Source organism: Callithrix jacchus, chromosome 6, assembly GCF_049354715.1.
Source record: "Callithrix jacchus isolate 240 chromosome 6, calJac240_pri, whole genome shotgun sequence".
In the NCBI taxonomy this organism is placed as follows: Eukaryota; Metazoa; Chordata; class Mammalia; order Primates; family Cebidae; genus Callithrix; species Callithrix jacchus.
Window position 1 is genome coordinate 117,597,094 of NC_133507.1, and position 27,457 is coordinate 117,624,550.

Sequence of the window (27,457 nt, forward strand, 5' to 3'; positions counted from 1 at the left end):
GCTTGCTATGAAACTCTCAACCTTGAGTGTTTCCAATTGCCGTTTTTTTTGTTTGTTTTTGTCGGGGTGGGACCTGCCGAGCCTGATCACCTGGCTCCCTGCCTCAGAACCTTTTTTTTTTTTTTTTCAGTTGAACTGTTGACTCTCTCCCAAGTGTTCCAGTTGCCTGCTGAACGGGCGCCAGGATCTGTGTAATTTCCTGTGCCGCGACCCACTGTGCCAGCTGAATCAATGACTCTGCGTGGGAATCTCCTGGCCTGGCTCTCTGTTTCAGTCTCATTTAATCAGATTAATGGGCTTATCTGCCTTCCCGGAGCTCCGACTGCCAGCTTAAAAGGGCAACCAGACCAGTGTATTTTGTACAGAGAGCCATCGCACCAGGGCACTGGTGAAACAGCCGCACTAGCGACCCGTGGGGCTTCTCCGCCTGGGAATCTCCTGGTCTGTGGGCAATAAAGATCCATCTGGAAATGTGGCGTCCATTCTTCCTCTGAGTTTTCACTGGGAGCTGCAATTCTGAGCTGCTTCTAAGGGGCCATCTTGGATCTTCTCCAATGCTTAATTCTTTTTTTTTTTATTTTTTTTTTAAATTTTTTATTGCATTTTAGGTTTTGGGGTACATGTGCAGAACATGCAAGACAGTTGCATAGGTACACATATGGCAGTGTGTTTTGCTTCCTTTCTCCCCTTCACCCACATTTGGCATCTCTCCCCAGGCTATCCCTCCCCACCTGCCCTTCCCACTGGCCCTCCCCTTTTCCCCCCAATAGACCCCAGTGTTTAGTACTCCCCTCCCTGTGTCCATGTGTTCTCATTTTTCATCACCCGCCTATGAGTGAGAATATGCAGTGTTTCATTTTCTGTTCTTGTGTCAGTTTGCTGAGAATGATGTTCTCCAGATTCATCCATGTCCCTACAAACGACACAAACTCATCATTTCTGATTGCTGCATAATATTCCATGGTGTATATGTGCCACATTTTCCCAATCCAGTCTATCATCAATGGGCATTTGTGTTGGTTCCAGGTCTTTGCTATTGTAAACAGTGCTGCAATGAACATTCGTGTGCATGTGTCCTTATAGTAGAACAATTTATAGTCCTTTGGATATATACCCAGTAATGGGATTGCTGGGTCAAATGGAATTTCTATTTCTAAGGCCTCAAATTCGATGCTCAATTCTTAACAGCAGCAGTTGACAGAGTACACTGGCAATCCTCTTCCAAGCAGAAACTGGGAGCTTTGAGTTTTAGTCCCTTCTCTACCCTGATGCTGGGGGATGAAGCCTCTGTAAATGCTTACAAACCCATATATAATCACTTCTTTGTTCTAAGGTCTAGGGAGACTCATGTATGCCTAATCCCTTCTGTCCCTAGAGCTAGGTGAATCAAGAGCCACACTGTGGGGAATCTTAGAGTTAGGGCTCTACATATGTGATCCAAACCCTTCTCTCGTCAGGGAGAGGGTGGGTGTTGGGAATACCTTCCTACAGTGCCTGGGGTGGGGTTTGGGCCTGAGTGTGCCTCAGCTTTTCCTACAATGTGAGTATTTTCTCAGTTGCCAGATACAGAAGAGTCTCTCAACTTGTTTCTGAGTTTGTCTCAGAGGGAATAGATCTGTGTATAGATGTTTATTTAGTGTGTCCATACATGAGGGAGAGTGAGAGGTCTGCCATGTTGGTGATGTCACTCTCCAGTTACTCTTACTGGAAATGTTACATTGACTCAATTGTTGGGATTACTGTAGTAGAAACTGCATTGCATAATATTGTTATATTGGGATCTTTGTCCAGAGGCCAGTTGGAAATTCCAAGCTGTTTAGAAGACCTGGAGAGCCAGAAAGTCATTAGTCCTATCCAAAATGAAGTAATTTGTGCAGGAAAAACTGACATTTTATGGAATAACTGTGAGTTTCTGGTAAATCGAATGTGCCGTCTTGAAAGCCTCGTTCAGGCCTTGAAGATGAATATCTTTTGCCTGCAAACTGAAAAGGATTTGAATCCTCAGAAAACAGATATAGAGATAAGAATCATCAGAAATTTGGTCCTGTGTAGGTGCTTGATTTCCTTCACTGACTTTCTACTGCTTGATGCCCCTCCTGTGCTGCCTGGTAGCTTTTCTGAAAGATCGATTGAATACAATACAGGATGAGCATTCTAAGGATCTGAAGCTGTTGCGTCTCGAAGTTATGAATTTGCCCCAGCAACTGAGAGCTGTAAAAGAGGAAGAAGACAAGGCACAAGAGGAGGTGCAGAGGTTGACTACTACTCTGGAGATTGCCTTGCAAACAAAGGTTTGAGTCTAGAGTTCTGAAGTACATACTGTTATGTGTTAGCTGTAGGAGGCAACAGACCTATGACACTGTCTTTTAAAAATAGGCGATGATATGAAGATTCTCGGTATTTGACATTTGGCATGTTGAATTGAGGACTCTTGGCCTATGACATTTGCATCGATAACCTAAACCACTGTGTGCTGTCCGTTATTGATTATTTATACAACGCTTACTGCATACAAGTGATGGTAAGGGTCCAGAGGTATGAGTTCCTGTGCTCTTCAGGAACTCTTATGCCCATTGGGAGAACAAGCCACAGCATGAAAAATTCAATAAGGGAAAAATAGGAGTATAGGAAATGTTACAGTATAGTATAGGACAAAAAGTGAATATTGCCGAGTAAGGGCTTTATGTTCAGACATGTTTGAGAGGATGAGGATGCCCTATCTAGAATAGATTAGGTAGGCTTCAGGAAAGGGTTAGGACCTTTAGAAGCAAAGTATAGGGGTGAGGAAATTTCAAGGAGCATACGCAGAGGCAGCAAAGAATAAGGACTCCTTGAAAAAGAAACTGACAATGTTCTCCCTTCATGGGCTATGCAACATAATAAATGGTCAACGTGTCATTTTGTTTAATCTTTGCAAAACCTTGGGAAGTAGGATATTCTGTCCCTGTTTTTTAACAATGATAGTACTGGGTCCCTGGGAGAAATCACTTGTCTAAGATCACACATGCCTATCATCTTCTTGTTACTCAGGTTTGAACCCAGATGTTTCTACTGGGCACAGCTAGGGGAAATGTATAAACTAGCCTTTCAAGAGTGAGGATTTGTTTGTGGGAAATAAGTTGGATATTAGCTAGCAATGACATTATAGAGCAGCTCAAAATCAATAATAATTAGTAGTTGGAGGTTGATCCTTTCAAGACAGCACTCCCCATAGGATCAACCCCAACTACTTGAAAGATTAAGATTTTTGATATGGAAGTGACATAATGAAAACAGGAAAACAAATTTAGCAGTATTACAGGATATTGAAAACAGGGAGATAAATTGGAGGCAGGGAAACCAATTAGTAATCCATGGCATTATTTGAGGCATGAGCCAAATTAGGTCTGATCTAGGGTTGTGGCATTTTGAAAAGAAAGAAGAATATTCTTTTAAAAAAAGATCTGTTAGAATATGGTACTGGGAAGAACTGATGGCAGTAATGAAGGCAAAGATGGCTCAGAGGTTTTACATCTGAGATTGTGGTGCCATTCATCTTAATAAAAAAGGAGTGAGTAGGGAAAGCTGTCTTTTTCATCCTCAGCTCGTAAGCATGAATAATATTTGAAGGTGGAAAAAATAGAGTTCTTAAAAAAATTAAGAATTTACCCTGTAAGTAAAATGTCTTTCGATTGATTACCAGATTATCTGCTAAATACTGAATTTTATATAGGAGGTGGGTGCAATTAATCACTATTTATGATATAAAAGAGGAAATTATAGAAATCATGTATATATAATATGCATATATAATAAAATAACCTTCCTGCTAAATAACTCATGGTAATAATTACTTCAGGCTTGTAACAAAGAATTATAACCATATTAAAAATGGCATGTATGTATAGGTTGCCAGAAGAAAACCTGATTGGATCTGATAATACCTATAGACAATTTTTTCCTGTCATTTCAGATTATTTAGAACCTTTTCTCCTTCTACTTTTAGAAGAATGCAGCTGTTGTTGAAGAGGAACTGAAGACCACAAAACGTAAAATGAACCTAAAAATTCAGGAGATAAGACAAAAAGGTGGAGGGTGGAGGAGGTGTTGGAATTGCACAAGGGAAATCAAGAAAGCTGAAAGAGAATGAAAAGAAACGTTTCAAGAAGGAAATATGTGACTATGTAGTAGGTAGGACTTTAAAAATATGCCACATTGAATTTAAGTGAAAGTTTCTGCCCTTACATGACATTAAGACTTCCTTTTACCTCAATACTATCATAAAACTAGAAATAAAAAATAAATGCTCTGTGAGCCAGGAAAGAAATAGTTATCACTTGTGGCTGCCCCTATACTGTAGTTAAGTGGATGCTTTCATGCAAAGGCCTTTTAATCTAAAGTTGTATTTAAAATAAAAAGTTATTAATAAGTCTGCTCATCTAATTTTACCTTAAACTTTCATTTCAGCTTGTTTTAGTAGATAGCAGATTGGGAAATATGAAGTAGGTGGCTGCTAAAAGCTGTTGGACTAAAAATTTGCAGCTGAAAACAGTGGAAGAATCAGTAGAATTACTAACTCAGTATACTCTGGCAGTGGCCTGAAACCTCAATATTCTGTGACATAATAGTATTAATAATTGAAGTTAGTTCAAATCAAGAGGGTGAAATTATATTTAAAATATTTTGTTATACAAAATAGAGAAGAGACATATTTTTAAGGAAAATTCTTATGCAAAACTATTTTTAAGGTTCTAAATTGTAGTGCTTAGGTGGTAAGCATCGGTATTTGGAAAATTGTCTTATTGAGTATTTTATTTGCCAGTAATTTCTCATAAAAGCTTGATTTTTCATAGTTAGAATGTATTATTTTTAAGATATTTTAATAGACTATTTTTAGGGCAGTTTTAGGTTCACAGAAAAATGAGAAAAATGATGCAGAAAACAGAGTTCCTGTATACCGTTCTCTCCACTCCTGTAGTTTCCCTATTATTAATATCTTGCATTAGTATGGTACTTTTGTAACATTTGACGAGCTAGTATTGATCCATCATTTAGTGAAGTATGTTAAGATTCACTATGCATCATGCTGTAAAGTTCTGTGGGTTTTACAAATGCATAATGCCATGTATTCATCATTATGGGATCACACAGAATAGATGCACTGCCCTAAAAATGCCCTGTGCTCCACCTACCCATCCCTCCTCATGTATTCCCTTGAGCCCCTGACAACCATTGATCTTTTTTTTGTCTCTATACTTGTGTTATTTTTGGAATCATACAGTATGTATGAAAGAAGCCTTTTTGTACTGGCTTCTTTTTGAGCATATGTGTTTCAAGTTCCTTCATGGTTTTTCATGGCTCAGTAACTCATTTCTTTATATAGCTGAACAGTATTCTATTGTAAGTGCCACAGTTTGTTTATCCATTCACCTATTCAAAGACATATTGTTTGCTTCCAGTTTTTGGCAATTATGAGTAAAGCTGCCATAAACATTGTGTGCAGGTTCTTACGTAGACATAAGTTTGCAGCTCTTTTGGGTAAATATAATACCTAGGAGTATAATTGCTGGATCATCTGGTAAGCCTATGTTTAGCTTTGTATGAAGCTGCCAACCTGTCTTACAAAATGGCTGTATCATTTTTCATGCCCATCAGCAAGAAATAGGAGTTATGGTTACTGCACATAGTCACCAGCATTTGGTCTTGTCAGTGATTTGGATTTTTTGCCATTCCAATAGATGTGTAGTGGTATCTTGTTTTATTTTCAATCCCTAATGATATAATGACATTGAGCATCTTCTCATGTGTTTATTTGCCATCTGTATATCTCCTTCGGTGAGTTATCTGTTAGACTTTTACCCCATTTTGTAACTGGGTTATTTCTTATTGTTATGTTTTAAGAGTTCTTTGTATATTTTGGATACCAGTCCTTTATCAAAGATGTGTTATGCAATTATTTTCCCCTACTGTATAGCTTATCTTTTTATGCTTTTAGTTGTCTTTCACAGAATAGGAACTTTTAATTTTAATGAAGTCCAGTATATCAATTTTTTCTTTCATGGATTGTAATTTTAGAATTGTATCTAAAAAGTCAACAAACCCAAGTCACCTAGATTTTCTTTTGTATAATCTTCTAAGAGATTTTTAAGGTTTTCATTTTACATTTAGGTCTTTGATCTATTTTGAGCTAATTTTTATGAGGGGTATGAGATCTGTATCTAGATGAATTTCTTCTTGGCCTATTCTGGCACCATTTGTTGAAAAGACAATCCTTTCTCTTTTGGATTGCCACTTAACATTATTTTTTACTAGGAAAGTCTTATTCTTTTTTTTTTTTTTTTTTTTTTTTTTTGAGATGGAGTTTCGCTCCTGTTACCCAGGCTGGAGTGCAATGGCACAATCTCGGCTCACCACAACCTCCGCCTCCTGGGTTCAGGCAGTTCTCCTGCCTCAGCCTCCCGAGTAGCTGGGATTACAGGTGCGGGCCACCATGCCCAGCTAATTTTTGTATTTTTAGTAGAGACGGGGTTTCACCTTGTTGACCAGGATGGTCTCGATCTCTTGACCTTGTGATCCACTCGCCTCGGCCTCCCAAAGTGGTAAAGTCTTATTCTTAATTCTTGGTTCTATGGTAAAATCTTGAATTTTTATTAAACTCTGTCAAAGACTTGCAGACGTACTATGCTAGTCAAACATGGGCATTCTGAGGGCATGTGAAATAAAAAGCGTGTATTAGTTTGCTGGGCTGCCATACCAAAGTCCTAAAGACTTGGTGGTGTAAACAGAAATTTATTTATTTATATGTTCTGGAGGCTTGAAGTCCAAAGTCAAGGTGTTAGACGATTTGGTTTCTCCTGAGGCCTTTCTCCTTGGCTTGAAGGTGTCCGCCTTCTAACTGGGTCCTCACATGCTCTTTTCTTTGTGTATACCCATCTCTGGTGTCTCTGTGTGTCTAAATCTCTTCTAAGAAGGATATAGTCAGATTGGTTTAGGGTCCACCCCAGTGGCTTCATTTTAATTTAATCACCTGTTGAAAGGCCCTATCTCCAAATAAAGTCTCCTTGTGTGGTAGCAGATGTTGGGCGTCAATGTATTAGAGGACACAATTGGCCTATGAAAGAGGATTATATACAGATAGAAGAAGTATGGTATTTATATTCCTAAGAGATAATAAATATAGATACAAAATCTGGATATGATAAACATTCAATGGATTAATTGATTGCCCTTAATAGTACTTCAGAAACAAATACTTCAGTTTTAAAGCATTCTCTTTGTAATATGCTTTTGTACAGCACATTATAGGCATGTCATGTATAAGAGAGGAAAATGTCTGTTTTTAAAAGTGGCCATTCTTTAAAAAGGTGGCTAGCTGAATGCTTTGAAGCATACATAATAGGGGTGATTAACACAGAATTTAAAAGAGTGAAATATTTAATTCCGAATGAACTAGAGATTGAATCCCATTTGACAGTGATGCAACTTAAATTTAAATGAGATGATTTCCTGGCTATTTTGAAACTTTCAAGGAATAAATTTTATCTTGAACAAATTATATTATATAATCTGACACAAAGTTTAGAAAAGTATACTAACCTACTCTATATGGTAATTATAATCTGATACTAAAATCTGAAAAAATATAACCACAAATAAAATGGCTCATTCTTACATAAGATTTTTTTATTTTTTATTTTTTATTGGATTATAGGTTATGGGGTACATGAGCAGAGCATGCAAGACAGTTGCGTAGGTACACACATGGCAGTGTGCTTTGCTTTTCTTCTCCCTTCATCCACATTTGGCATTTCTCCCCAGGCTATCCCTCTCCACCTCCCCCTACCACTGGCCCTCCCCTTTTCCCCCCAATAGACCCCAGTGTTTAGTACTCCCCTTTCTGTGTCCATGTGTTCTCATTTTTCATCACCCACCTATGAGTGAGAATATGCGGTGTTTCATTTTCTGTTCTTGTGTCAGTTTGCTGAGGATGATGTTTTCCAGGTTCATCCATGTCCCTACAAACGACACAAACTCATCATTTCTGATTGCTGCATAATATTCCATGGTGTATATGTGCCACATTTTTCCAATCCAGTCTATTATCAATGGGCATTTGGGTTGATTCCAGGTCTTTGCTATTGTAAACAGTGCTGCAATGAACATTCGTGTACATGTGTCCTTATAGTAGAACGATTTATAGTCTTTTGGACATATACCCAGTAATGGGATTGCTGGGTCAAATGGAATTTCTATTTCTAAGGCCTTGAGGAATCACCACACTGTCTTCCACAATGGTTGAACTAATTTACACTCCCACCAACAGTGTAAAAGTGTTCCTTTCTCTCCACATCCTCTCCAGCATCTGTTGTCTCCAGATTTTTTAATGATCGCCATTCTAACTGGCGTGAGATGGTATCTCAATGTGATTTTGATTTGCATCTCTCTGATGACCAGTGACGATGAGCATTTTTTCATATGATTGTTGGCCTCATATATGTCTTCTTTCGTAAAGTGTCTGTTCATATCCTTTGCCCACTTTTGAATGGGCTTGTTTGTTTTTTTCCTGTAAATCTGTTTGAGTTCTTTGTAAATTCTGGATATCAGCCCTTTGTCAGATGTGTAGACTGCGAAAATTTTTTCCCATTCTGTTGGTTGCCAATCCACTCTAGTGACTGTTTCTTTTGCCGTGCAGAAGCTGTGGAGTTTCATTAGGTCCCATTTGTCTATTTTGGCTTTTGTTGCCAATGCTTTTGGTGTTTTGTTCATGAAGTCCTTGCCTACTCCTAAGTCCTGGATGGTTTTGCCTGGATTTCCTTCTAGGGTTTTTATGGTGCCAGGTCTTATGTTTAAGTCTTTAATCCATCTGGAGTTAATTTTAGTGTAAGGTGTCAGGAAGGGGTCCAGTTTCTGCTTTCTGCACATGGCTAGCCAGTTTTCCCAACACCATTTGTTAAACATGGAATCCTTTCCCCATTGCTTGTTTTTGTCAGGTTTATCAAAGATTGTATAGTTGTATGTATGTTGTGTTGCCTCCAGTCCCTCTGTTTTGTTCCATTGGTCTATATCTCTGTTTTGGTACCAGTACCATGCTGTTTTGATTACTGTAGCCTTGTAGTATAGTTTGAAATCCGGTAGTGTGATGCCCCCCGCTGTGTTCTTTTTGCTTAGAATTGACTTGGCTATGCGGGCTCTCTTTTGGTTCCATATGAAGTTCATGGTGGTTTTTTCCAGTTCTGTGAAGAAAGTCAATGGTAGCTTGATGGGGATAGCGTTGATTCTGTAAATTACTTTGGGCAGTATAGCCATTTTCACAATATTAATTCTTCCTAACCATGAACATGGAATGTTTCTCCATCTGTTTGTGTCCTCTCTGATTTCGTTGAGCAGTGGTTTGTAGTTCTCCTTGAAGAGGTCCCTTACATTCCTTGTGAGTTGTATTCCAAGGTATTTTATTCTTTTTGTAGCAATTGCGAATGGCAGTTCGCTCTTGATTTGGCTTTCTTTAAGTCTGTTATTAGTGTAGACGAATGCTTGTGATTTTTGCACATTGATTTTATATCCTGAGACTTTGCTGAAGTTGCTTATCAGTTTCAGGAGTTTTTGGGCTGAGGCGATGGGGTCTTCTAGGTATACTATCATGTCGTCTGCAAATAGAGACAATTTGGCTTCCACCTTTCCTATTTGAATACCCTTTATTTCTTTTTCTTGCCTGATTGCTCTGGCTAGAACTTCCAGTACTATATTGAATAGGAGTGGTGAGAGAGGGCATCCTTGTCTAGTGCCAGATTTCAAAGGGAATGCTTCCAGTTTTTGCCCATTCAGTATGATATTGGCTGTTGGTTTGTCATAAATAGCTTTTATTACTTTGAGATACGTTCCATCGATACCGAGTTTATTGAGGGTTTTTAGCATAAAGGGCTGTTGAATTTTGTCAAATGCCTTCTCTGTGTCAATTGAGATAATCATGTGGTTTTTGTTTTTGGTTCTGTTTATGTGGTGAATTACATTGATAGACTTGCGTATGTTGAACCAGCCTTGCATCCCTGGGATGAATCCTACTTGATCATGATGAATAAGTTTTTTGATTTGCTGTTGCAATCGACTTGCCAATATTTTATTGAAGATTTTTGCATCTATGTTCATCATGGATATTGGCCTGAAGTTTTCTTTTCTCGTTGAGTCTCTGCCGGGTTTTGGTATCAGGATGATGTTGGTCTCATAAAATGATTTGGGAATGATTCCCTCTTTTTGGATTGTTTGAAATCGTTTTAGAAGGAATGGTACCAGCTCCTCCTTGTGTGTCTGGTAGAATTCGGCTGTAAACCTGTCTGGACCTGGGCTTTTTTTGTGTGGTAGGCTCTTAATTGCTGCCTCAACTTCAGACCTCGTTATTGGTCTATTCATAGTTTCAGCTTCCTCCTGGTTTAGGCTTGGGAGGACACAGGAGTCCAGGAATTTATCCATTTCTTCCAGGTTTACTAGATTATGCGCATAGAGTTGTTTGTAATATTTGATGATGGTTTGAATTTCTGTGGAATCTGTGGTGATTTCCCCTTTATCATTTTTTATTGCATCTATTTGGTTGTTCTCTCTTTTATTTTTAATCAATCTGGCTAGTAGTCTGTCTATTTTGTTGATCTTTTCAAAAAACCAGCTCTTGGATTTATTGATTTTTTGAAGGGTTTTTCGTGTCTCAATCTCCTTCAGCTCAGCTCTGATCTTAGTTATTTCTTGTCTTCTGCTGGGTTTTGAGTTTTTTTGATCTTGCTCCTCTAGCTCTTTCAATTTTGACGATAGGGTGTCAATTTTGGATCTCTCCATTCTCCTCATATGGGCAGTTATTGCTATATACTTTCCTCTAGAGACTGTTTTAAATGTGTCACAGAGGTTCTGGCACGTTGTGTCTTCGTTCTCATTGGTTTCGAAGAACTTCTTTATTTCTGCCTTCATTTCGTTGTTTACCCAGTCAACATTCAAGAGCCAGTTGTTCAGTTTCCATGAAGCTGTGCGGTTCTGGGTCGGTTTCTGAATTCTGAGTTCTAACTTGATTGCACTATGGTCTGAGAGGCTGTTTGTTATGATTTCAGTTGTTTTGCATTTGTTGAGCAGTGCTTTACTTCCAATTATGTGGTCAATTTTAGAGTAGGTGTGATGTGGTGCTGAGAAGAATGTGTATTCTGTGGATTTGGGGTGGAGAGTTCTGTAAATGTCTATCAGGTTTGCTTGCTCCAGGTCTGAGTTCAAGCCCTGGATATCCTTGTTGATTTTCTGTCTGGTTGATCTGTCTAGTATTGACAGTGGAGTGTTAAAGTCTCCCACTATTATTGTGTGGGAGTCTAAGTCCTTTTGTAAGTCATTAAGAACTTGCCTTATGTATCTGGGTGCTCCTGCATTGGGTCCATATATGTTTAGGATCGTTAGCTCTTCTTGTTGTATTGATCCTTTGACCATTATGTAATGGCCTTCTTTGTCTCTTTTGATCTTTGTTGCTTTAAAGTCTATTTTATCAGAGATGAGAATTGCAACTCCTGCTTCTTTTTGCTTTCCATTGGCTTGGTAAATCTTCCTCCATCCCTTTATTTTGAGCCTTTGTGTATCCTTGCATGTGAGATGGGTTTCCTGGGTACAGCACACTGATGGGTTTTGGATTTTTATCCAATTTGCCAGTCTGTGTCTTTTGATTGGTGCATTTAGTCCATTTACATTTAGGGTTAATATTGTTATGTGTGAATTTGATACTGCCATTTTGATGCTAAGTGGCTGTTTTGCCTGTTAGTTGTTGTAGATTCTTCATTATGTTGATGCTCTTTAGCATTCAGTGTGATTTTGGAATGGCTGGTACTGGTTGATCCTTTCTATGTGTAGTGCCTCTTTTAGGAGCTCTTGTAAAGCAGGCCTGGTGGTGACAAAATCTCTGAGTACTTGCTTGTTCGCAAAGGATTTTATTTTTCCTTCACTTCTGAAGCTCAGTTTGGCTGGATATGAAATTCTGGGTTGAAAGTTCTTTTCTTTAAGCATGTTGAATATTGGCCCCCACTCTCTTCTGGCTTGTAGTGTTTCTGCCGAGAGATCTGCTGTGAGTCTGATGGGCTTCCCTTTGTGGGTGACCCGACCTTTCTCTCCGGCTGCCCTTAGTATTCTCTCCTTTATTTCAACCCTGTTGAATCTGACGATTATGTGCCTTGGGGTTGCTCTTCTTGCGGAATATCTTTGTGGTGTTCTCTGTATTTCCTGCAATTGAGTGTTGGCCTGTCTTGCTAGGTGGGGGAAATTTTCCTGGATGATGTCCTGAAGAGTATTTTCCAGCTGGGATTCATTCTCTTCGTCCCCTTCTGGTACACCTATCAAACGTAGGTTAGGTCTTTTCACATAGTCCCACATTTCTTGGAGACTTTGTTCATTCCTTTTTGCGCTTTTTTCTCTGATCTTGGTTTCTCGTTTTATTTCATTGAGTTGGTCTTCGACTTCAGATATACTTTCTTCTGCTTGGTCAATTCGGCTATTGAAACTTGTGTTTGCTTCGCGAAGTTCTCGTATTGTGTTTTTCAGCTCCTTTAATTCATTCATATTCCTCTCTAAGTTATCCATTCTTGTTATCATTTCCTCGAATCTTTTTTCAAATCTTTTTTCAAGGTTCTTAGTTTCTTTGCATTGATTTAATACATGATCTTTTAGCTCACAAAAGTTTCTCATTATCCATCTTCTGAAGTCTAATTCTGTCATTTCGTCACAGTCATTCTCCGTCCAGCTTTGTTCCCTTGCTGGTGAGGAGTCTTGGTCCTTTCTAGGAGGCGAGGTGTTCTGGTTTCGGGTGTTTTCCTCCTTTTTGCGCTGGTTTCTTCCCATCTTTGTGGATTTTTCCGCTGGTCGTCTGCGTAGTTGCTGACTTTTCGATTGGGTCTCTGAGTGGACACCCAGAATGTTGATGATGAAGTATTTCTGTTGCTTGGTTTTCCTTCTACCAGTCTAGCCCCTTCGCTGTACGACTGCTGAGGTCCGCTCCAGACCCTGCTTGTCTGGGGTGCACCTCTAGCAGCTGTGGCACAGCGAGGGATGCTACCAGTTTCTTTTTCTGCTATCTTTGTCCCAGGATGATGCCTGCCTAATGTCAGTCTTTTGGATATAGAGGGGTCAGGGAGCTGCTTGAGGAGACAGTTTGTACTTTATAGGGGCTTAATTGCTGAGCTGTGCACTCTGTTGTTCCTTCAGGGCTGTTAGGCTGCTATGTTTTATTCTGCTGCAACAGAGCTCATTAAAAAACCCTTTTTTTTTTTTTTTTTCTCAAATGCTCTGTGTTGAGGGGTTTGGGCTTTATTTTTGGATGTTCGATGAGGTGTCCTGCCCAACTAGAAGGCAGACTAGCCACCGTTTGGCTGCCGAGGCTCTGCCCTGCTGTTGTGTGATTCGCCCTGTTCCTGCAGGCTCTGCTGTGGTGGAAATGCAGCTCTGACTCACCGTTTGCGGATTCAACGCGAGCTGCAATCCTGGGTTGTTCTCACAGCGCCATCTTGAGTCCTCCCTTACATAAGATTTTAATGTTTAACATATCATTGAGTAAATACGCAATTTCTAAGCTTAAAAAGAATGAAATTATAAAAAGTTTAGTAGATTTGGCCACATAAGAATACTTTTACATATAAAAAGCAAAACGAATAAAGCAGCAGTCCCTAACCTTTTTGGCACTAGGGACCAGTTTTGTGGAAGACAGTTTTTCCATGGTGCTGGGGAGTTGAGGGGAATGGTTTTGGGATGAAACTGTTGCACCTCAAATCATCAGGCATTGGTTAGATTCTCATAAGAAGCACGCAACCTAGATCCCTTGCTTGCACTGTTCACATTAGAGTTCACGGTCCTATGATAATCTAATGCTGCCACTGATCTGACTGAAGGCAGAGCTCAGGCGGTAGGGCTGGTTCACCCACTGCTCACCTCCTGCTCTGTGGCCTGGTTCCTAACAAGCCACAGAGCAGTACCAGTCTGTGGCCCCAGGAGTTGGGGACCCCTGTAATAAGGCATTATAACACAACTAGGCAAAAAATTAATAGATTTCCCTTTTAAAGAACTTAACAGCCTGAGCAACATGGCAAAACTCCATTTCTACCAAAAAAAAATAAAAAATTAGCCAGGCATAGTGGTGTACACCTGTGGTCCCAGCTACTTAGGAGGCTGAGGTGGAAGGATCAGTTGAGCCTGTGAGGTTGAGGCTGCAGAGAGCGTGCCACTGCACTACAGCCTAGGCCACAGAGATCATGTCTCCAAAACCCCCCCCAAAACTCAAAACTGCCAGGCACAGTGGCTCATACCTGTAATCTCAGCATTTTGGGAAATTAAGGCAGGAGGATCACTTGAGCCCAAAAGTTTGAGACCAACCTCGGCAACAAAGGGAGACCCTGGATCAATAGCAAAATTTTAAAATCAGCTGGGCATGGTGGCACACTCCTTTAGTACCAGGTACTCATTAGGCTGAGGTGGGAGGCTCACTTGAGCCTGGGAGGGCAAGACTGCAGTGAGTCATGATTGTACCACTTCACTCAGCCTGGCTGACACAGTGACCCTGTTTCAAAAAAAAAAAAAAAAACCCAAAACCAAAAAAACATAAAATTGTCTAAAAACACCCCAAAAAAATGGACAAAGGATAAGTATTGACAGTTTATTAAATAAATATAGAAAGAGCTGAAAACTATATTAGTAGATATTTAATCTCATAGTAACCAAAGAAATACAGAAATATTAAGATGTTTTCATTTATTAGATCAGAAGAGATATAAGCAAATTTTAATACATAGTACTGATGAGATTTATTCAAATAGTACAGATAGGAAGGTTATAATTGGAAAATTACAGCATGTATCAAAAATTAAAAAAAAATGTATACCTTTAACCTAGCAATTCTTCTTATAGGAATTTGTCCTAAGGAAATAATCAGAAAAGTAAGGAAAGACCTACTCACAAGTATGTTCAGGAGAGCAGTATTTAGAATAGTGAAAAATTGGAAAATTCCGTATGTCAAATATCAAGGATATGATCAAGAAAGTTATAGAGCATTTCCAAAATGATCAATGTTGTAATAGTTTTATCCAAACACGTTTTTAACCTTTTTTAACTTTTAAGAAACATTTTAAAAAATATAAAATATATTATCCATAGAGGAAAAAATACGTGTACAATTTAGAAAACAGGTAGAGTGTACCCTTAATGTCATCTACAGTGGGGTTTTAAAATAGAAGTTCTTTCAGTTTCACATCACTTCTTAAAAGGAATAGCATTCTCTGTAATTCCCATTTCAATTGGAAGGGATCTCTTTACCTAATAATAAAAGAGACTCATAACTTTCTTTTTGTGTGATTCCTTTTATAGTCACTTATTGTCAGAAATAAGGTCAGTGTGCCTCCAAAATAGGGAAAAAAAACAAAGAGTGTTTTCTACTCTTACATACCTCACAGCACAACAGTTCTGACACCCAATGACACACCAAGAAATTCTGATCTTCATGGACGCCAGTTGAGTGTCCTGTAATTCAATTGAGTCCTGACACTATCTACCTGGAGATAGGTGAGGATTCAGTCTCACAAGATTGCCCCCCACTTTAGACGCCAATTGCAAGCCCCAAGTTGTCCTTCTAATTGACTTGCAAAAAAATCGGTGTTCCTATGATGCCTCTCCACAAGTTTCAGTAATTTGCTAGAACAGCTCAGAGAATTCAGACACTTCATTTACACCCATTTGTTATAGAGGACATTACAAAGGATACAGTGCAGCAACCAGATGAAAGAGATGCATAGGGCAAGGCATGTAGGAAAGGGCGCAGGCCCTTTCTGGGGCTCATCACACTTCAAGCACCTCCATGTGTTCAGCTATCCAGAAGCAATCAACCCAATCCTTCTGAATTTTATGGAAGCTTCATTACACAGGCATGATTGATTAAATCATTGGCCACTGATGATCAACTTCCCTTACAGCCCTTTTCCCATCATTAGAGGCTGAAAGGAGGGCTAGAAGTCCCAATCCTCTAATCACTCCTTGGTCTTTCTGGGGACCAGCCCCCACCACAGCTACCTATCTTCCCCCACCCCCCAGCCAATCATTCATTAGCACAGAAAAGACATTCTTTTGAGGTGATTCCAAGGTTTTTATGAGCTATGTGCCAGGAACCAGGGTCAGAGACTAAATATATATTTCTTATTATATCACAATATTACAGCACCTAAATTCTTTGAGTATCAGTTTTGTCTGCTACTTAATGGTTATTTCATTATTTGTTTAGAACTCTAAATTCCAAAACAGAATGAAAACAGTTTTCAGAGAGATATTTATAATACTGAAGGATAAAAAGTATATAGATAAAATACAGGAAAATTAGAATTGAAAAATAAAGCCAGAAAATATAGAAATACAGAAAATACACAAAGAATTACTAGTGTTTTTCAAACTTTTTTTGACAATCCATTGTTGGACATATATTTTACACTGCAACACACATACATATATGCACAGACATTTCACAAAGCAGCACTTACCCTTACTACTTCCTATGCACTCTGATATTCTTTTGCTACTCTTTTTCCCCCCTTTTTCTAAGCGCTGCTTTCAATTTACGAATGGGTTTTAACCTCCAATTTGGAAAACAGACCTAAACTATAGGAGGATGAGAGCAATAAATTTTGATCTACATTCCTTAGGAGGTATTCCTAGGTAATCCAGGGAGAAACAAAAGTATGTTTCTGAGTAGTCATAAGTGAATTAAGACTGTTGGGGGCTGAGATGGCATGTCTGATAAACTTCTCAGGTAACTTTGATGTTTGTTTAACTAGTATGATGTTCAGCTGGTCTTACCTAACTGCAGTGTTGCTTTGTAGCTAAGGAGACAACTGGCTCAGGAGAAGTACCTTAGGGAGTCTTTAGAGAAATCAGGATCAGCCATGCTCCTCAAAATACAAGAAATGGGATCAACAGTGGAGGTAGAACGAAAACAGGTAGAAAGAATTCCTTTCCTTATGTATGTTTGGGACGTGAAACCAAACAAAAATTGATATTTTACCTGTAAACTTAACATTTTACTAATTTCCTTTAGATTTGTTAAAATATTTACTTTTTGTTAGTAATATGTTAACAATCTTACTACTGTTTTTTTTAAAGTTAGTGCAAAAATAAGAAAGACCCTAATGTCGTTATTAAATGCTCTTGATTTGTAAATCAGAGAGCTAAGCCCAGAGAGGTTAATTTACCTCAGGCTTTATAGAGGTGAACTCTTGGCTCCTAAGGAAAGATATCTTTGCCTTGTACTATATACTTTCTGCTACAGAGATTGATTTTGGAAGGCATTGCCCTGGTCTCATGCTGTGTATGTCTGACATGGATAGAAAATAAAGGCTAAACTGATCTAACACTGGAAGCAAAGGATATCAATAAGTAAAACAATCAGGACTGTGTTTACACTGCTGTTTTCAATTATCATTTATTTTAACATTATATTTTTACCTTCATATTTATTATTTGAAGTATCTACATATAATTTAGCATACTTTAAATTCTAACTATATGAGTCAATTCATATTTTCATATTTTAAAATAATTTTTTTGGATGATATAATCTTTATTTTAACAAATGGTTTTCCTTAATAACTGAATTATAACTAAGATTCTACTTTAGGAATTTACAAATGACCCTTCATTGCTCTAATTTGCAGTGCTAATATGGTAGCCATTAGCCACATATGGCTATTTAAATCAGTTAAATAAAATATTTGTTTCTTCACATACTAGCCACATTCAAGTGTTCAGTAGCCGCTTGTGGCTAGTTTGCATTGGAGAGTGCACAGAAGGTTCTATTGGGTGGCACTGCTCCAAGACCGCATTTTATTGAGATTTTAACTGTAACATAGACTAATTTCTTGTTGCTTCTCAGTGACATTAAGATTGGAATGTTGCCTTACACATGTGGTATAAGGTAGTTTATTAGAAATCTTTATCTTACAGAAAAGGAGTTTTTCTGATACAATTTCAGGTGCACATTTTGCAGCAAAACTGCATTGCTCTACGCGATTCTATACAGAGCACTCAAGAACTACTGTCCCAGGAACAGAAAAAAAAAGGAGTTGGAGACTGCTACTTCACAGCTCAAATCTGATCTAAGTATGAAACTAGATGCTAGAAATCGGCTTCTTGTTAGTTTTTTTGAGATTTCATCGAAAAACTCTTAAGATCCCACATTCTTAAAGTGGCAAGTGTTACTGGTATTTCCCACAGTGCTGTATGTAAAAAATTGCAGATTTCTCTTCTATCTATAGTACTGACATAGAAAGGAATGTTGTTAATAATAGATTTGACCCTCTTAATTGTAAACAAGTTCTTATTTAGTTTTTTTCCAGCTTGTTTGTGGACTTGGGAATATTTGGTTTCTAGACATCTGGATTGAATATTTGGCAAAAAAAGTAAAACAATAGATTGAATATTGGATAATAAAATAATAAGTAAGGCCATGAATCCTTGATAACTTACTGATTCTGTCAATTCATCATGTCAGATTCTCCATTCTTCGTGTTATCAATCTATTTTGGTTAACCTATATTTGTAGACATGGAAATTGTAAGGTACCTTAAAGATAGCTTAGATTAATCTCCTCTTTTTATAGATAAGTTCTCAAAGGTGACAGAGCTAAGAAATGAAACCGCCTAGACTTGATCCCAATGTGTTCAGTCATGTTTCTTGTAACCCATCAGCCCTTTATCATACCACTGTTGGTAGTACTTTATTGTAAAGGAGTTTCCAGATAGTCTCGATGACAGAGGTCGCAGAATTATAGTGCAGTGCTTCATGTGACTAATACGTCATGGTTTACATTGAGCTTTCACATAAATCATTTCATTCAGTACTCAAAGCTATCCATATTTCCCAGAGTTACAAAAGGAAAAAAAATGACAAAGTAAGACCTAGACCTGGATCTCCTAACTCCAAGCCTAGTGTTCTCTCCAGTTCACCTTTTCTGCTCTGTGGCTGTAATGGGGGCTGATAATACCAAAAAGGAAATGGAAATGATAAAAAAATAATAGAGCAAGAGTAACCTATTCAATGTTTTGACTTACTGCCTTTAGCAGAAAATATTCCCTTTTCTTATGCCAATTTACAGTAGTAAATTACTGTGTGAAGTTCTCACTGACAATACCCCTGAATAATTTTCTGTCTTTCTGTAATTGTGTGCCTAAAAAAATACATGGACATTTCATGGTGCTGCCACATTATCTCATTTGAGCACTGCAGCAACCTTGTCAGAAAGATAAGAAGATACACACGTTGCGTAGAGATAGAAAAGGATCCACACTGACTGCACCCAAAGACCCACAGCAAGTGGAATAGCTGGGCCTAGAACAGTTATCTTTCTATTATATTAGTTGGCCCTCTGAATTTTTATGTTACTTTCTTGTTGGATTAATGCTTTATTTTTGAATTTTATAAATAGTTTGTGTAAGACCATTAAAAATGAAGATTAAGATTAAAACAATTTCAAACTGACACAAGGAAAAGGAAGCCTGCCTGAATGCCAACTAGATGCATAATATTGAATTATAGACTTGACATATATTGAATTATACATGACATATATTTTATTACTTAAAGGTACAAGTAGTTGTTCGAACTACATTAATAAAAGGAATGCCTTTGAATATTTGCTTCAATTGATTAAAAATGTAATCAAGTTTATTAACAATAAACATTTATATACATATTTATAGTACTTAAAATGAATAAATTGTTCTTCCAAGTCAAACACTTCTCTTTTATTCTTATTTTGGTTAGTAGAATTTTCCAAAAAAAGTCATATAGTTCGTCTTTTTTATACTTCATATATTTTAAATTAGAGTTTATTCTGATGAGTCGTGGATTCATATGTTCAAAAAGTATAGTTTTTCAAAGGTATATCCTATATAAAATGTGAGTTTTGTAATTTCTGGCTTTAGAATATTTAAGTGAAACAAAACTGATCTCTATGAATTTTTCTGTGAAGGGAGTTACTCTCAGATAAGTTTACACTTTTTGGCTACTGATATATAATGCCAAACTGTTCCACAATTTTCTGTCTTTGGTTTTCTTTTCACTATATATGTTCTGAGTGGTTTCCAATCTTTTTTTCCATGCAAAGTCATCCTCCTGAGTTCTAGACCAGTATGTTACTCTCAGCTCAGTACCTACATTTGGATACCTTGCAGATGTCAAAACACGTGAAAAACTTAAGTGTTTCACTCTTTCTATACCTGCTCCATGCTCTGTATTCCCTGTGTAGCTGAACTGTTCACCCTGCTGCCCAAGTCTGAATGCCAGTTGTTCTCCTTGTCTCATCTGTCGCTTTTACCCCACCAGTAAGCCACCAAGCCTCCTAAAGTGCTCTCTCTTTACTGTTCCACATATCTGTTTTTCCTCTGCATCTCTGTTGTCATGACCAGTGAGAGGCAGTCCTCATTGTCATTACTTCATTGAATTGTCATTTACTCATATGTCAGTTACTTTAACAGCTACTAAATTCATCTCCTTGCCTTTATTGTACCTTTGTTAGAGTGATATCCTTAATACATATCTTTTGATCATACCCCTTCTCAGCATAACATCCTTCAGAGACCTCATTTACCATTGCAATTGACTGTGGACTAGTTTCTTGATAATTCCGTAACAGTTTCTAATCTATAAAAATATGATAGAAATAGTTGGGTTCTCCTTGGCTCTATAAAAAAGAGACATAAAAAATTTAAAGCTTCTCACTATGTGATTTCAATGTAGCAAGTTACTATTATCGTAGTTACGTGGAATTTTTGTTTTTAGTTTCTAGAGATGATCTCATATCCAAATTGGTTGAAGAAAATAAGGTAAGTTTTGAAGTTGTGGAGTACAGAGGTGGTCTTTTCTGTCTTTGCTAAGTCCTATTTCCTCATCCATGTTGGCTCACAATCCTTCTGATTCCCTTAAAAGTTTTATTTAAAAAAGTTTCATGTAAACGAGTAGTATATTTAGGATAATAGTATTAAGAAGGTTACTAGAGTTTGAAAAATGTCAGTTGGCAAATTAATAAGACATTATTTTTATTAGACTTATTTTAATAGACTTAAGCCTATTGCAAACTAATTGTTATAAAATAAACTTAATGAAATGTAAGAAATAAAACTACTTTTTGGTGTTGGTGGTTGCACAACTGTGAATGTATTTAATTACACTAAACTATACACTTAGAATGGTTTGAACGATAAATTTTGACTTATGTATATTTTGCCATAATTTTTAAAGTGAAAATGACTGGCCAGGCACGGTGGCTTACACCTGTAATCCCAGCACTTTGGGAGGCTGAGGTGGGTGTATTATGAGGTCAGGAGATCGAGACCATCCTGGCTAACATGGTGAAACCTTGTCTCTACTAAAAATACAAAAATTAGCTGGATGTGGTGGTGAGCACCTGTAGTCCCAGCTACTTGGGAGTCTAGGGCAGGAGAATCACTTGAAACAACGAAGCAGAGGTTGCAGTGAGCCAAGATCACATCACTGCACTCCATCCTGGTGACAGAGCGAAACTCTGTCTCAAAAATAAAAATAAACATTATTTTATGTCTTATTACATTTCTAAATCTGTTGATGTGTTGATTCTATTTCTTTTGGATGCTATCTCATCCTGTATTATATGATGTTTATTTTTCTTGAGATGCTTCTCCTGGGAAAATAGAAGGGTGGTTCTTCCTCTGTAGGAAGAAGATTTATACTTTGTCCTTCCCCTTTCTACTAAATACCTTTTAGGGAAAGCCTCATCTACAATGCACATCTGTTATCACTTCTCTTATCTCAAAAGAAACTAGCTTTTTTTTTTTCTGTAACCACGAAACAAAGGTGCTTTCTTCTGCTCCACCCTCGGGTCCTCGTTTTCGAAAATAACTTTACTTTTAACTTTAAAAGATCTTTGAATATGTTCCTTTGAAGTCATTAGATCTTACTACTAATAGGAAAACATGTGTTTGTATAATAACATAACAGATATTTAATCTTAGGGAGTAGAACTTTGATATAAAGATACTAGGTATATTTAGGTTATTCTTTTAGGCAAATTCTTTCTAACTGAAATCTCAACATAAAAGTAGATGTAATTGTTTTTTAAAGTAGGCTTTATTTTTAAGAGCAGTCTTAAGTTCACAACAAAATTGAACAGAAGGTAAGGAGATTTTCTGTATACTTTGTGGCCCATTCATGCATAGTCTTCCTCATTAGCCATTTGATGGATATCCATTTGAAAAATGGATGTGCCATTTTACATCCCCCACCAGAGTGGTACATTATTACAATTGATGAACCTATATTGACACATTATTATCACCCAGTGTCTATAGTTTTCATTAGGGTTCACTCTTGGTGTTGTGCATTCTATAGATTTAAAAAAATGCATAATGACATATATCTACTATTATAGTAGATATGTTTTTATTTATTTTTTATTGCATTTTAGGTTTTGGGGTACATGTGCAGGACATGCAAGATAGTTGCATAGGTACACACGTGGCAGTGTGATTTGCTGTCTTCCTCCCCTTCACCCACATCTGGCATTTCTCCCCATGCTATCCCTCCCCAGCTCCCCCCACGCTGTCCCTCCCCTATTCCCCCCAATAGACCCCAGTGTGTAGTGCTCCCCTTCCTGTGTCCATGTGTTCTCATTGTTCATCACCCACCTATGTTTTTTACTGTCTCCATAATTTGCCTTTTCCAGAATGTCATATATTTGGAATCACACAGTCTGTAGCTGTTCAGAGTGGCTTCTTTCACTTAGTAATAAGTATTTATGTTTTCTCCATGTCTTTTCATGGCTTGATAGCACATTTTTCTTTTTTTTTTTTTATTGAGACACAGTCTCACTCTCACCCAGGCTGGAGTACAGTGGCACTATCTCAGCTTACTACAACCTACGCCTCCTGGGTTCAAGCAATTTTCCTGTCTCTGTCTCCTGAGTAGTTGGGATTACAGGTGCTCTCCACCGCTCCTGGCTAATTTTTGTATTTTTAGTAGAGATAGCATTTCACTGTGTTGACCAGCTGGTCTGGAACTCCTGACCTCGGGTGATCTGCCTGCCTCAGCCTCTCAAAGTGCTGAGATTACAGGCATGAGCCATTGTGCCTGGCTAAAAGCTCATTTCCTTCCTTTTAGTGCTGAATAATATTCCTTTGTCTGGATATACCACAATTTATCCATTAACTTACTCATGGATATCTTGATTGCTCCAAGTTTTGGCAATTATGATTAAAGCTGCTAAGTATCTGTGTGCAGGTTTTCGTGTGGGCATAGGTATTCAGCTCCTTTGGGTAAATCCCAAGGAGCATGATTACTGGATCATATGGTAAGAATATGTTTACTTTTGTAAGAAACCACCAAACTGTCTTCTAAAGTGGCTGTACCATTTTACATTTCCACCAGCAATGGACGAGAGTCCCTATTGCTCCACATCCTTGACAACAGTTGGTGTTGTCAGTGTTCTAGATTTTGGCCATTGTAATAGGTGTATAGTGGTATCTCATTATCATTTTAAAGAAACAATTTTATTAAATAATTTAGAAATAAAGAGAAGTTCAGGAGTTGAAGATGTCAAGATTTTTATAAATTCTTTATAAGACACTTATAAAGTTCCAGTGTATGTCGTTGGAACTTGAACTGGTACTGACTGAAATACAAAACCGTTATTTTTACAGGGATGCATGTAATATTTCTTATATGTGAAAAAGAGAGTTGTTATTTTTTCCTTACAGAACATGTAGATATCTTTCAACAAGGAACACAAAGAAAATGAATATTTGAGGTCTGAAATAATCTCTCTTCATGAAGCATCAGAAAAAGCACAAGTAAATTTTCATGCTTTCACTAGTTTTTAGATGTTATTTAATTTTGTTCAATTAACCAAGAAGCAAAATTAATCTTGATTATATAAGTTCATACCATCTCCATCACACAACTTTTCATGTCTATTAGACTTATTTCATCTTTGAAACATTATCAAATTAACTACGTTTCTCATTTCATTCTCCAAATTCCTATTATATAAGTATACAAGCTATACTACTAAAATTATGCACTAGTTTATACTTTGCCTTTCTTTGCTTTCTGATTTTCTCATTAAATACATGTCTTTCTCCCTTCAAAGTGAACTTCTGAGTAGTTCCATGGCAAGGGCTATGTCTTACTTTCTTTGTAACTTCTATAGTAAACAGCATAGTAGGAACCTAACAAATGTCTACTGAATTTTAAAGTTTATATGTAATTATTTCTGGGATGGTGATTCCCAAATTGGGTTGATGTTTTATATATATGTGCACCTGCAGCAAGAAGGGTCACCAGATATGCAGGCAAACTGGAGTTACTTATCACAGAGCCCAAACCATTGTTTATCACTTAAAGTAGCTTTTCTCTTGGTAGAATTTGATTGTCTCAATATTAGGATCATCGTGTTGCTGGGCTGTCTTTATAATAAAGAAAAATAATTTTAAAAATACAAAATGTAGGCCGGGCACGGTGGCTCAAGCCTGTAATCCCAGCACTTTGGGAGGCCGAGGTGGGTGGATCACGAGGTCAAGAGATCGAGACCATCCTGGTCAACATGGTGAAACCCCGTCTCTACTAAAAAATACAAAAAAATTAGCTGGGCATGGTGGCGCGTGCCTGTAATCCCAGCTGCTCAGGAGGCTGAGGCAGGAGAATTGCCTGAACCCAGGAGGCGGAGGTTGCGGTGAGCCGAGATCGCGCCATTGCACTCCAGCCTGGGTAACGAGCGAAACTCCGTCTCAAAAAAAAAAAAAAAAACGTGTTTTTAAATATAATAACATCAACTACTGTTACTCTTCCTATGCTAATAGTAATTAACATTTTTACTGAGCCCATTCCACATTGTAGGCACAATTCCAGGCACCTTGTATTACTACCAAGTTGTAATCCTCACAATTGCCCTATGAAATGGAAACTGTTATTCACATTTTAAAGATAAGGAAGCAGATATACAAAGAAGTTCAGGAACATAGATAGTAGGTGACAGAGTTGAAATTTGAACTGAGGTAATCTGGCTCCAAAGAAAATTAGCTATTTCTTTTCAAAGAGCAAGAGTTCTCCTCTGTTTCACTCCCAGGTATTCCTTGATGAAAAACTTGTATCTCTGGTGCGACTTTATGCCCCTGAGTGTGTTTCTAACTACTGTACTGTCCATGCCATTTGTGATGTTTGCCACATAATCTTTTATTTATATTTTCTGTTTAAACATAAGTTCTTTGCTAAATCTACCTTGCAAAAATATCTGATAATTGAGATAAATCTTCTTGGCAATAATACAAATTTCAAATTATGAAAAGAAAAGAGAATGATTAACTACGTACATATATGATGGATCTGTGTAGCTCAAAAGATTTTTGTTTTATTTTGAAAGATTAATCCTGTGATGGTAAAATCATTATATTTTGCTTTTATGAATATTGTCAGTTGGTGGCAAAGGAGCTTAGGTATTTTGTGTTACCAGCTAAATAATTCTGAATGCTCATGGATTTCTATAATATTGGCTAGGTACTGACATTATAAATTCCATTTGCAGATGTCTTGCTCTAATGAACTAGTGTTCAAAGTGGTGAAGAATAGATCAGTAAAATGCTGTATGCATCAGTTGCTCTACCAAATCAACAAATCTCTTCTTTTAATTTATAATTATTTAGAGTATAGACTTTTAATATTTGAAGGTATTTTTAGACTAATGCAATGTGAATTGAGGATAGGTTAAATAAATTAGGTTCACATATATAGTGAGATACTATGCATTCATTAAAAATAATGATACCTAAGTAAAAATAATTCTTTGTTGGAGAAACCAGTGAATTGCTGTGTGTGTTTTTTTAGGTTTTAAGTGACCGATTGACTAAAAAGTGTTCAGAGCTGAGCTGCATGCTTCAGACTGTTAGTATGGAGAAAGCCAGAATCATTGCTGAGCATCAGGCCATTCTGCAGGTATTCATTTAACACTAGTGAATGTGTTAATTTTAATAGAGTTCACCAGGTGGCAGAAAGCCACCCTGGTTGATAGATCAGGAAATGTCCATGGCCAACTGGAAAAATAAAATATTTTAACAATAAATTTCAAAAAATTGACTGAATTATCTTATTTCTATTAATGCTTTTCACTTATCATCATAGGGGTGATTTGGCCTTACACTCAGGGCTTTTCATGGTTTCTTCTCAAATATTATCACTTGAGGAAAAAAATATTTGTCCCATTATTTATAGAATCATGGAGAACATGTATGACTAACCCTAAAGTAGTTAACCTTTTCCTCAAACACCTTGCAGTTTCCCATTTTTCTTATGCCATTTTCTATGCTGAGAATGCTTTTTACTTTGTCTTTAATATCTGAAATTCTGTTTATTCGTTAAGAGTTACTTTCATCAGGGAGCTTTCTCATCCCAATAAGAAGGGATAAGTTTTCCCTTTCAACTTCTATTCCTGGGACACCAAACAGACTACCATAGTAATAATCACTTTCTCTTTTTATAAGCATTGCTTACTATATACACCAAACATTGTGCTTAGGATTTTACATATACTACCTCCTTTAATTGTAGCAGCCATTATGTAAAAGGATATTTATTATCCTCATTTTACAGATAAGAAAATGAGGGTTAGAGAAGTTCACTTGTCCAAATTCACCTAACTAGTAAGAAGTAGAGTTGCGTTTTAATCTAGACTGAATTCAGAGTCAGTATGTTTAATTGTTATGCTACTTCCCTATTCTGCATTCTCTAGTAGTAATTTATGTGCTGGTTCTTTTCTTGGGTTACACTGTGAGCTCCCTAAGGCAAGGACATTATTTCTCATGGTGCTAAGCACACTTTGCACATAACATATACTGAATAAATAATTAGTTTAACTCTGTGCAAGTATAATGCTGTATCTAGATAGGATTATAGTGGTGAACGAGACAGAATTCCTACTTTCAATAGTGGTGAACAAGACAGAATTCCTACTTTCATGGACTTATAATTCAGTGGACTGAATATATAATACTATTTATTACAAATATTTTAAAATTTTGTAATATTACACAATTGGGATCCCATTTTACCAAGTGTGGAGGCTTGCTTTGCAATCAAATATTGTTAAAATAGAAGTGTCTTAAGTATTAATAAAACTGATTGTTAATATGTACTGTATTTGCAAAAACTTTATGGATTATGTGAAGGGTTATGTGGTACACAGAAATGTTATGTTTTGATAATTGCAAAATGGTGAGCCAAAGCAAATACGTAAAACAGTTATAGTGCTTCTGCTGTAACAGCATCTGAGTGCAATTTAAGATAGTCTCAAAAGAATTCACAGCAAACTGTTCGACATGGTAATCCTTAGAATGCGGGATTATTTAGAGGGGAAGTGTGAATAGGAAGGCATCTTTTCATTTTACATACATTTATATTGTTTTACTTTTAAAAATAAAATACCATA

At 37.2% G+C, this 27,457-nt stretch overlaps 1 protein-coding gene across 1 annotated transcript in view; it reads left to right on the top strand.

The window, feature by feature from the left end:
• CCDC150 (coiled-coil domain containing 150) overlaps positions 1-27,457 on the top strand; it is a 97,481-nt gene that overhangs the window by 15,454 nt on the left and 54,570 nt on the right. Inside the window, 9 exon segments of the mRNA XM_035305198.3 lie at positions 1,792-2,010; positions 2,111-2,291; positions 3,986-4,074; positions 16,841-16,952; positions 17,984-18,069; positions 18,071-18,111; positions 20,791-20,834; positions 23,739-23,831; positions 25,861-25,968. Of these exon segments, the coding sequence (XP_035161089.3) occupies positions 1,792-2,010; positions 2,111-2,291; positions 3,986-4,074; positions 16,841-16,952; positions 17,984-18,069; positions 18,071-18,111; positions 20,791-20,834; positions 23,739-23,831; positions 25,861-25,968 (973 nt within the window).